The sequence below is a fragment of the Pollachius pollachius genome, assembly GCF_949987615.1.
Source record: "Pollachius pollachius genome assembly, chromosome: 13".
Classification (NCBI taxonomy): Eukaryota; Metazoa; Chordata; class Actinopteri; order Gadiformes; family Gadidae; genus Pollachius; species Pollachius pollachius.
This window is the reverse complement of record NC_136946.1, coordinates 3,497,785-3,510,233: the sequence shown is the minus strand read 5'-3', so window position 1 is coordinate 3,510,233 and position 12,449 is coordinate 3,497,785. Positions and strand designations below refer to the sequence as shown.

At 51.2% G+C, this 12,449-nt stretch overlaps 1 protein-coding gene across 1 annotated transcript in view; it reads right to left on the bottom strand.

Moving 5' to 3' along the window:
- Nucleotides 1-12,070, bottom strand: part of LOC307085091 (exostosin-1b-like) — a gene marked incomplete at its 5' end in the record, with an annotated part of 412,390 nt that extends 400,320 nt beyond the window's left edge. Inside the window, one exon of the mRNA XM_079749761.1 lies at nucleotides 11,124-12,070. Coding sequence (XP_079605887.1) covers nucleotides 11,124-12,070 — 947 coding nt within the window. The remainder of the gene's footprint in view (nucleotides 1-11,123) is intronic.
- Between the last annotated feature and the right edge of the window lie 379 nt (nucleotides 12,071-12,449).

The following is a 12,449-nucleotide window of genomic DNA, read 5'->3' as shown; positions in this document are numbered from 1 at the left end:
AGAGAGAGAGAGAGAGAGGAGAGAGAGAGAGAGACAGAGACAGAGACAGAGAGAGAGAGACAGAGACAGAGAGACAGAGACAGAGAGACAGAGACAGAGACAGAGAGACAGAGACAGAGAGTGAGACAGAGAAAGAGACAGAGACAGAGACGGAGACGGAGAGACAGAGAGACCCAGGGGATGTTAAGATACCGTTGGTTCCAACACAAGAGCCACCGTCTGAGAGCGCGTCCAGGCCTCCGATACGCGGAGGAACGGGGAACGGTCGGCCGAGTCAAAACGGAGGAAAACTGTTTTCTTATTTCCGCTTTTGAAGCGAGACACAAAGGAGGCGGAGGAGAGGCAGCCTGACCTTTGAAGAACAGACGCCGTGAGTCAGTTTGTCAGGCGTTCTGCCGCCTCGGAGACGAGAGACCTTCCACACAGACGGGCGAGAGAGTGAGAGAGAGAGAGAGGGGGAGAGAGACAAAGAGAGAGAGAGAGAGAGAGAGAGCGAGAGAGAGAGAGAGAGAGGGGGGAGACAATAGGAGAGAGAGAGAGAGAGAGGGGGAGAGAGAGAGGGGGAGACAATAGGAGAGAGAGAAAGAGAGAGGGGGAGAGAGAGGGGGAGACAATATGAGAGAGAGAGAGGGGGGGGAGACAATAGGAGAGAGAGAGAGCAATAGAGGGAGTGGAAGAGATGAAAAGAAACAGAGGAGAGGGGGAGCGTCCACACAGATGGGTGAGAAAGAGAGAGAGAGAGAGAGAGAGAGAGAGAGAGAGAGGGGGAGACAATAGGAGAGAGAGACAGAGAGAAAGAGAGAGAGAGAGTGAGAGGGGGAGACAATAGGAGAGAGAGAGAGGGAGAGAGAGAGAGAGAGAGAGAGGGGGCGGAGACAATAGGAGAGAGAGAGAGAGAGAGAGAGAGAGCGAGGGGGAGACAATAGGAGAGAGAGACAGAGGGAGAGAGAGAGAGCGAGGGGGAGACAATAGGAGAGAGAGAGAGAGGGAGAGAGAGCGAGGGGGAGACAATAGGAGAGAGAGAGAGAGAGAGGGAGTGGAAGAGATGGAAAGAAACGCAGAAGGAGGATTCTTGCGACTCGGTTTTAATTTATTCCGGCCTTAGCGATACTAAATGTGTCATTTTGTCATGGCGATAAAGCACTTTGAAATTGAATTAAATGGGTGAAAGGGAACGGAGGGAGAAGAGAGAGACCGAGAAAGAGGCAGACAGTGAGCGAGCGAGAGAGTGTAAGCGAGAGCGAGAGAGACATAACAAGGGAGTGAGGGTGAGAGAGAGAGGGAGAGAGAGTCATAACAAGGGAATGAGAGAGAGAGTGAGAGAATGGAACGCAGCCAGTAAAACCAGGAGGCAGCACTCAAAGCCACAGCTGAGGTGGTAAGAACTGCACACGTGCACTTTCTTTTTCACGTGCATGAGCGTTCGTTTATCAAACCACAGTGTATGTAGGCCACGTGTGCGTCTTTGTGTGTTTGTCGTGGGGTGACGCCTTGACCCTCGCTCTCCCTGTCGTCTGGCCCGCTGTCAAACGCACACACAAGGCCCTCCCTCCATGCAAATCGACCTAGCTTCATTTCTGCGGTAACCACGGCGACCCAGCCCAAAGCCTGGACTACTTCCTGCGGCTACAAAGTGCTCAGCCAATGGGGGCTGGGGGGAGGGGCTCCCACAGCTACCTTATTAGCATATGGAACGTGAAGAGATCATTCCAATGAAACTCAACTAAGAATGGATGAAGTAATCATAAATACAATTAATAATACATTCATGATGAAAGTTTAATGGACTTTTTTTCCTCTTTTTTTAATATGTTGGCTGGTCTGTTCCGCTATAGAATAAACACCCCCAAAAAATTGACCTGTTTACCGTAAGAAACTGCTAGTAACTAAAGTAAATACTACAATCAAAAAAATAAACACAAGTTTTATAAGTACTAGAGAAGGTATACCGTATTAATAATCCACGAGATTGTACGTGAATTATGAATGAAAACATATTTTTCTTCGATGAAGGTCTAGACCTTCTGAGAACGAACCTAGAGCAACAGGCGCCGGTTGTGATGATCGTTAATGAGAGGGCTGTGTGTTGAAGTCTCTGCCTCGATCCAAGCCTAACCTCGCCCCCCCCCCCCCCCCCCTCGACCTGAGGCCCAGGGATCAATGGGGGGCCTCTTACAGCACGCCAACCCCCACTGTTCATCAATGATTCACCTCCGAACTGCGGGATGGGCGGCGGCCTCCATCAAAGAGACGGGCACGCCGTCAGGAATCACACGCTGCCTCGGTCTCACACTGCTAGGAGAGACGCCTCACTGGACTGCATCGACTCAATGCAATTAACGGCAAAACAACACAGAATAAACCCCGCATACAGAAAGGTTTTCGGAATACAAATCACAAAAAATAAATGATTTGAGGGAGTGAGTGGGTGAGTGAGTGAGTGAGTGAGTGAGTGAGTGAGTGAGTGAGTGAGTGAGACAGAGAGAGAGCGAAAGAGGCAGAGAAATGACAAAAGGTAATTTATTATGTAAACATTACATAAGTTTCATTCATTATTGTATTATTGTGTGGGTGGCAGGCTTTGGAGTCAACCAATCACAGCTCAGAGCCGTCAAATAGCCAATCCCCAAGGCAGGATTTCAACCAATCAAACAAAATAAAGGTGAATACCTGCATTGCAAAATATTCAGTACGGGATGATAGGATAAATCGGTTTAATAGGACGGACCGCTTTAATGGAAGAACAAAGATTCTAGTGTGCGTCTACTCGTCCCATTCGACCGCAGTGGGCCGTGAGACGTGGTACCGGGGTCAGAGGTCAAACAGGATGTGATGCGCTGTAAACGGGAGCACGCCTGGAAACTGATCGGCTCGCTGGGCTATTAGGCTCCTGAACAGCATGTGGCACCACGCCAATCTCTCCCTACCCCGTCTCCCCCTCTCCATCCCTCCCTCCCTACCCCGTCTCCCCCTCTCCATCTCTCCCTCCCTCCCCCGTTCTCCCCCTCCCTCTCTTTTACTGCCCCTTTCGCTCTCTCTCGCCCTCTCCCTTGTACTGTCACTTTCTCTCTCCCTCTCTCTTGTTCTGCCCTTCTTTCCCCTCTCCATCTCTCCCTCCCTCCCACACTAGCCTCCCCCTTCTCTTGCCCCCCTCTCCCTCTCCCTCGCTAGGCTCACTCCCTCTTTCTCTCTCTCTTCCCCCTCCCTCCCTCTCCATCTTAAACCCTTTCTGCTCCAGTTGGTCCGGACAAAAAAACTAAAGCGGCAGGGGCGTTAGAGGACGCTGCCGCCGGCGGCGCTCTCTCTCTCTCTCTCTCTCTCTCTCTCTCTCTCTCTCTCTCTCTCTCTCGACGGGGCCGATAAAGGGCCGCGATTAGGCCCCTGAATGGGCACCCATTAGGAGGGACGTCCACAAAGCTGGGGGGGGGGGGGGGGGGGGGAGAGGGGCAGCATGAGACAAGACACCTGATAGGCCGGCTGACAGGGTGGTCCCGCCCCCTCTAAGCAGGCGGGGGGGGGGGGGTACCCATCCGTGAAACAAACAATAACGAAGGACAACGGGGCAGTAAACGGCGGCAGAGAGGTCTGGCGAGTGCAGCGTCTGCGTTGACAGAGAGTTTACTGCGGCGTCCTGTAATAATAATAACCAACGGTAGCAGGTCGTGGATTGAGGCGTCGGCCACACGTCCGAACCGTAAAACCGTCCGTAAATAAACAACAGAGCCGCTATAAACGACTTTATTGTCGTTGGAGCGAGAAGCGATGACTCAAATGTGGACGGGAAGTGAACGTAGTCACTGGCGACGGCCAGCTCGTCAGGAGCGGTCAGGGTGAGGCGTCTCGCTCAGGGAAAACCTCGACACACACACGCTAGGAGGAGCCGGGGATCGAACCAGCAACCTCCTGGTTACCAGCCGACCCTCTCTACCTCCTGAGCCACACGCCGCCCCGTAACCACATGGTTGGCAATATGAAGGGATCGACTGCTGGAGAGAGGTGTGTGTGTGTGTGTGTGTGTGTTTGTGTGTGTGTGTGTGTGTGTGTGTGAGTGTGGGTGTCTACCTGTTTTATGTGTGTGTGCATATGTGTGTGTGTGTGTGTGTCTATTGCATTGGAATGCAGGAAAAAAAACGTTTAAATTAAAAAAACTAAATCGCAAATCAAAGCATAAATCAAAATGCATTTTGCACGCCTGCACTCCTAGTCTGCGTGCGCCCCCGTTTAAGCGGACAGAAGGAGTCATTAATAAAACATCTGTCTAGCTACAACGCAGGCTACGGTCCACCGGATGCCTGCTCTGTTTTGGTGAGCGTCTTACCGCTGACCGCTAACAGAGAGCTACCAGGAAGCTACCAGGAAGCTAGGACAGTAGTGCGAAATAGTGGGGCAAAATGTGTTGAGGTGTAACACCGTACAGGAAAAGGGAGCAAAGGCTCTTTCACATTAACAGCCCCAGAAATTCTATGTATATTATATGGACATTTGACTCAGACACAGACTCAGCTAACACACCAAGTGGCACACTTGTGGCACACAGCAATCATGCAAATTGCAGCATGCACATCTAACTCACCAATGTTGCATTGACACCAATGCAAAACAAACCTAGCATAAACAGCTAGAATACAAACCTAGTAGAAACGGCTAGCATACAAACCTAGTAGAAACGGCTAGCATACAAACCTAGCAGAAACGGCTAGCATACAAACCTAGCATAAACAGCTGGCATTCAAACCTTGCATAAACACCAGGCATATCCACCAACATACACAAATAGCATACAAACTAGCAAAAGCACTTTGCTGTACATTTGAGGTCAAGTCATGGTGCTAAAAGTAAGTTTCCTGACACACTTTCCGGACCTTGTCCAGTCAACTGACGGAATTGCATGAGATGATGACTAAAAACAGAAACTATGAATTAATAATCTCACATCATATGATGCGCTTATGCTAGCCTAGCCGCAGCCAGACATAAAATCATTAAAAATGTGTAGTCCTTACATTTTTTTATCCATTTTTAATTCACCAGTTGATTCCTCATTTCTAACGATACAGTTAGTATTATGGGATCTAGTTTGTTTGATTGTAAAGTTGACCTGAAATGACTTGAGTGGAATGGAAAGGGTGTGTGTGTGTGTGTGTGTGTGTGTGTGTGTGTGTGTGTTAGAGGGAATGACCGCGAGGACATAATGTGTGCTTCTCATTTCTCAGCCACCGACACAAACACACACACACACACACACACGCACACACACACACACACACACACACATGCGCACACACACACACACACACACACTCTCTCTCTGCAGTGTTTGCTATTACACAGACCCTAATTACAGCAGTGGTTTAGCAGAATGTAAACACACACACACACACACACACTCAGTCAGGCACATAATATTCACGTAGACACACATTCTGACACATGGGTTTAACTGACCACACCCACACACAACTTACTCTTGCACGGTTGGCACACACCATCTCGGACAACCATAAACACAAGCTGACACACACACACACACAAACACGCACACACGCACACACACACAGACACACACACAAATACTCTTATACACACACACACACACACACGCACACACACACACACAGACACACACACAAATACTCTTACACACACACACACACACACACACACACACACACATACACACACACACACACACACACACACACACACACACACACACACACACACACACACACACACAACAATACAAAGGGGTCCCCAAAGGTTCTCTGCAAGGCCGGACAAAGGCCTATGTTGTGCTCGGAGACTTCTCCAAACCTCTAGCTGTACATCAAACACAGAGCACGCTCACCACGCACCGGTCGGTGTAAGGACAGGAGAGCGAGCTACACCCAATTTAGAATTCTTGAAGTGTTGTGTTTCACGGTCGGCTGAGAAGTCCCCTTCATCACCACCAAAGCCCAGGCCAAGGTAAGCCTACCCAGACATATCCTGGTACATCTGAACAGATTTCAATACGTCAGTCCTCCCAGTGAACCCACGCTGGCTCGGACACTGAACACCAGGAGGGCTGATCGACTGCCAAACAATCAAGGTGTTCCTCAGGTACGGCCCCTGAGAATAAACATTAGGTTTGTTGCTTTCTTTTTTAGTTTGTTGTTCTCCCCGTCAAACCAATTTCCACTGTATTTATAAATGGAGATGTACAAGTTGTTATAATTCCAGACAGTCAACAGAAAGGCAAATCTTTCGATCGATTTAGAATCCTTCATAACTTTCTAGAATATCACTCCCTCAAGGCAGTCTGTGTTCTGATTGGCTGCTTGACAGAAGGGGTTAAAATACAGGGTCTCTGTCACTACAGGTTCCATATGTAGGGTTTGTGTTTGTGACAGACACTGTATAATAATACATGAAACCACTATATAATGTACATGAATATCAACTCGAAAAAGTTGATCTTGAATAATTTCCACGCAAAAACAGACCCATCTCTCGACTCCCTGCAAAGTGCCAACTCATTAAAATGCACTACATTGGCCTTGTTAAGATGTGAACACACACACACACACACACACACACACTCTTCCTCCAATCACTTGTTCGCTCGCTCGCTCGCTCACTCTCCTTGTCTCTCTCCATCATTAATATCCACCCAACCTTCACACGCCAAGGACAACGGGAGCCAGAGGGCTTCTCTGAAACAAAATGGAGGTACAGCATTCTGCCATTACAACCTCCATCACCACTCCCACCACCACCACCCCCATCACCACCATGTTTATTTTAAGAGACTGCTCCTCGCTGAGTAAAATCCACAATGAGAGAATGAACTACATTAATATAACAGTGCACAACTAAGATGTAGAGAATATAGCGGAATGCGTTATAATTCAACAAAACCGCAAAGAGGCAGGATTTGGAGTCAACCAATCACAGCTCAGCGCCGTTAAATATCCATCCCCAAGGCAGGATTTCAACCAATCAGCACCCAATAGTTTCACCAGAGCTGGACCTTGCTCTTATATGCGAGTGTTGGGTTATAAAGATACATAGAAGTTATGAATAATTCAACCCCCGATGCAGCCAAACGTACAGATGCACTGTGTGTCTACCATCAACAAAGGTGATTAAAACTTGAGGGAGAGCAAGAGAGCATGGAAAAGAGAGAGAGAGAGAGAGAGAGAGAGAGAGAGAGAGCGCGAGGGAGGGAGAGAGAGAGAGAGAGAGAGAGAGAGAGAGAGAGAGAGAGAGAGAGAGAGAGAGAGAGAGAGAGAGGGAGAGGGTATGGAGAAGAAAGAACCAGAGAGGAGACAGGGAAGGCATTCCAGATATGACAGAGCTTGGGTCTCAGTGTGGGGCGTGGTGCCGGCTGGCAACTGCGGCCTCCAACTGCAGCGTGAGAATGCCCCTCTCTCTCTCTCTCTCTCTTTCCCTCTCTCTCCACCTCTCTCTCTCTCTCTCTCCCTCCCTCTCTCTCCACCTCTCTCTCTCTCTCTCTCTCTCTCTTTCTCCCTCACCTTTCTCTCTAAAAGTCCATTAAAAGCTGGATAAAGGCTCCATAGAGCAGAAACAGAAAGGAGAGGAAAGCGTGGCAGCAATCCAACCTTGTTTTTCATTTCCTCCTTTCTTGTTCATCTCTTGTTTTGAAATGGCTGCTGTCTCCCACCCCCCAACCTTTCACACATACACACACGCACGCACACAGGCATGCACGCACACACACACACACACACACTCTCACACCATTAAATCTTGCACCTTCCAAGGCGACCACAGAATACCCCAAGTGATCCCCCCAGCCCCCCTGCAAAAACAACCGCGTGCGCACACACACACACACACACACACACACACACACACACACACACACACACACACACACACACACACACACACACACACACACACACACACACACACACACACACACAGGAGCAGCTCAGTGTAATAAAGGAGCTCCTTCATGGGTTCGCTCCAGCAGAAACCCGACGGTTGAGACGCGGCTCCTGGACCAATGTAAACAAAGCCAAGGTAGCTCGCTAGCAGAGGGCTAGCACAGAGAGGGCTAACTAGGAGTGGGCCAGCTAGGAGAGGGCTAGCCCGCAGAGGCTAACTAGGAGTAGGCTAGCTACTAGGAGCGGGGTAGCTAGGAGAAGGCTAGCTATTAGGAGCGGGCTAGCTAGGAGTGGACTAGCTAAAAGTGGGCTAGCTAGGAGTGGGCTAGCTATAAGGAGTGTGCTATCTAGGAGTGGGCTAGCTAGGGGCAGGCTAGCTAGGAGTGGGCTAGCTAGGAGAGGGGGGAGTGTATCTATGTTCCCCGGGTCTTATGTTCCCCGGGTCCTATGTTCCCCGCTTTGTATGTGACCGGGGAACATAGGACCCTGTGAGCAAATCTTTTTTTCGTAGGATGGCAGGGGCAAGTACCGCCTTTTTCGCGTCTGATTCGCCTGTGATCGGTTAGAATGTCTCTCCTCCGATTGGTTATGGTTAGGATTAGGGTTAACCCTCACCCTAACCCTAACCCTAACCCTAACCCTAAACCTGACCCTAACCCTTTGCACCCGGGGAACATAGGGATGACCCCGGAGAGGGCTAGCTAAGAGAAGGCTCGCTAGGAGCGGGCTAGCTAAGAGTGGACTAGCTCGGAGATGGCTAGCTAGGGGTGGACTCGCTTGGAGAAGGCTAGCTAGGAGTGGGTATGCTAGGAGCGGGCTCGCTAGGAGTGGTAGTTCATAGACACAGCATAAACTGCTGTGAACAAAACACAAGGTAGCTAGCCAGGAGCTAGGTAGCACCAAAGTTAGAGCGCTGGTGAGGTGGAGCCTAACTGCCCAACTGTTAGCCACGGGGACAGAGTTCAGTCTGAAACATTGCGTCGTGCCAAGTAGAGCCTGGCCTCTCTGAAAGCCCAACATAAACACCACCGAGGCAGGTAGCTAGGAGCTAGCTAGAGCTCTGGTGATGTGGAGCCTAACCGCTTAACTGTTATTCAAGGGGACGGAGTGCAGTTTCAAACGCCAAGGTAGGTAGCTGGGGGGGGGGGGGCTAGTTAGCTAGAGCTCTGGTGTGGTGGAGAACACTTCCTAGCCGTTATTCATGGGGACAGAGTTCAGTCTGAAACGTTGCATCGTGCCAAATAGACCTTGGCCTCTTCTTTGAGAGCTTCTTTGAGTGTGGCTGGACGCGCTTCCATCGTACCCCTGCTGTGGACACAGCTTGGCTTGTGTTTTTTGGTGGGGGGGGGTTGGATTGGCTGGTGCCAGGAAAGTTGTATCAGCGGCTGAAAGAAATGAGGCATACTGCGTGTTCCACCAGAGACGTAGAAGGCCCTGGGTGGTCGGAGTAAATAGTTTCTAAAGAGTTACAGAACTAGAAGAGGCGGTTACGACGCAGCTCCTGTTTGCAGTATCCTGAGGCACAAGTACGTTAAGTAAAATTACAAAAAAGGCAAAGCAGGTCCGGTAAGAGTTCACTTGAATGAATTTCGCAAGAACGGAAGACCGAAGATAAAACCGCTTCAAACTAGTTACACAACCAGACCAGGGCGACTACAATGTGACGTGCATGCACAACGAGGCCATGCCAGATGGTATGGAACCGTCTTACAAATTATTTTCTATCCAGTGGCTCAAAGCAGGGAGTTCCTGGTTTGAAGAGCTGCAGCACATTTAATGAGACGCCCGCAATTAGCTCTCAAGCCTCCACCCTGGATTCACCAACACACTCCGTGTCAAATTAGCGTCGGGCCACTGGGAACTTGGGGCCCTCGTCGTTTTGTATCATCCTTAAAAAGATGAAATGTGGTAATTTAACAAAACTGGGGCTGGAGTTAGCAATTTTTTTCCTCCCTCTCTCGCTCTTTGGGAAGTTCTGCATCATCATCAGAGCATTTTGCACTGTCCGGATCAGCACAATAGGATGGGTATCAACTTGTTAATAAGTGGCTGTCTCGCGTTTATGCAGAGTCCGCGTTTCACAAAATGAACTATGATGGTCGCAAAATAGTTTTGCTGTTCCCACAAAAAGAGTTAATGCGCGTTTAATGAAAAATATAACTGCTTTGTAATTGTGAGCACAACCAACCGCTTTTTCTACACCTCTGCAGAGTGCACTATCAGATCATCGTGTTTAAAGTGTGAAGTCACGCGAATGGGAGAAGACATTTCACATCTTAAGATCAAACATCTCATTGAATCAATCGTATGACATGAAGGTACCACGTTCCCTTGTCTAAGAGTCCACTGAGAGGAATGTACTGTTTGATATCGCTGACAGTTTTCCTCATGACTCATGATTACAAGTCTTAACGTAAGCTCGCCAAACTGAGAACCTAATGGAGAGCAGGGCAGGATAGTGGACAGTAACTCAGGTTTTCAACTCACAGCTGAAAGTTTCTGGGTTTGACTCTCAGAGTCAGCAGATGGCCAACCTGGCAGCACCCTTGGGCCAGGAACATGACCGGCGCTACACTTTGGAATGAATACATAGCAGTCGTCGTAGTCATTGTGGACATTTCGCATCAGAAGTCCATTAAACGAAATGGAAAAGACCACGAATCCAAACAGTCTATTTGAGGGGATATAAAACAGCGTAGGAAAGCACCCACAGGCCACACGCCCTTCAATCCAAATACCCCTGAAAACCAATCAGCGACGCTCATAAAACCAAAGCAACACGCTGCAGGATCCCCACACATCTGCCTGGCTCCTCATTAAAAAGGAGAAGCCAGCCTACAGCGGACCTTCAAATTAAATGGGTCACTTTCTCCAGGAATCCCTTCGCCACCACCACCGCCACGGTGAAGGGATTTCAACACACATCCCTGAATAACTGCAACCCCCCCCCCCCCCCCTCCTCCCCTGTTCCCAGGGAGGGGTCAAAAAATGTGCTACCTAGTGGTTCTGCGCATGACGATGTAGTGGGAGCATCGTTTGATAAAGGCAATTGGTCCCCAGATCCAGTACGCTACCAAACACATAAGGTAGCACTATTTGAAAGGGTAGCATGATCCGATACACTGCATGTGCATGCGGTGAACCGCTAGGTAGCACAAAACAGGCCCTCTGTCCGGCACCTCAAACCCCCGAAAGACCCCTCCACGAAAGCAGCCGAATCGCCCTTACCTCTCGTACTCCAGGTTGTCATGGTCACAGCGGGCGTCCTTGTGCTTCTCCCAGTCCTTGCCGTGGCGGCATGTGGTCAGCGACACGATGTCCTTGCCGTTGTGGATGTGGTGCAGCGCGTTGCGCGTGTCCGAGCCGATGCCCGTCAGGTACCGCTTGCCCTTGAACATCAGCAGGTACTTCCTGCCGGGGGGCACGCCGTTGCGCACCAGCCAGCCCCGCTCGCCGCCCTTCTGCGGGTGGTCCTTGGAGAACAGGGGGATGGACACGTCGAACCCGGGCCGGAAGTGCTCCGTGTTCAGGCTGGCCTTGGCCAGCATGGCCTGGCCGAGGTTGAAGCCCAGGTCCTCCGTGTAGTTGGGCCAGGTGCCCGAGTACAGGTTGAAGATGAGGTGGTTGCGGCCGTCGTTCCACAGCGGGTACCCTCCAATGCGCTCGTCCATGTTGGCCACGTACTGGCCCGACAGCTGGTCGCGGTCCAGCGTGTCCACGCCCAGCACGAACAGGCAGGCCTCGCGGGGGTCCGCCGTGTAGTAGCGCGACTCGCAGATGGACGCCAGGATCTTGCGGTAGCTCTCCGACACGCGGTCGCCCTTCTCCGACGGGTACACGTAGACGCGGAAGCCGTCGCGGCCGCGCCGCCGGCAGCGGCTGAAGTCGAAGCAGGTGTCCATGCGGCAGCGGCCGTCCCGGTAGACGCCGGCCCAGGCCTGCCGCCGCCCGCCGGGCCCCTCGGCCACGCCGGGGTCCGTCTGCAGGTCGCGCAGGTGGGCGTAGCGGGGCAGGTAGGCGGCGTCCGTCCAGTTGGGCCAGGGCCGCGTCACCTCGCCGCGGCTGTGGGTCAGGAGGCGGAGCAGCCGCACCTGGACGCCGCCGCCCAGGTAGAAGAGAAGCAGCCAGCAGCACGCGCACAAGCCCAGGAGAACATACTTCTTACGAGCCTGCATGAGGTCTCTGGCTCGTCCCCTTTTAGATCTCTCTCTCTCTCTCTCTCTCTGTCTCTCTCTGTCTCCCTCTCTCTCTCTCTCTCTCTCGCTCTCTCGGCCCCTCAGCTAACGAGCCTCACAGGGGTGTGGTTTCTCTTGATTGGCTGATGACCTAACGGGGGTAACTGTTAACAAGGTGGGTCCAGACGAGGACAACACGTGCGTGAGCGGTGCATGGCTGCCTCCGAGCGCGCTCCGTCGCCCGTCCGCTTATCGCCAGCGTGAGGAGAAATGTCGACGGCCCGGCGGGAAACACTTTTCAGAGCGCGGCGACACCGCACGTCGGCCGGTGGTGTTCTCCTCCGTTGCTAGGCGACGCTTTCTCTGTTTCTCTCTCGGG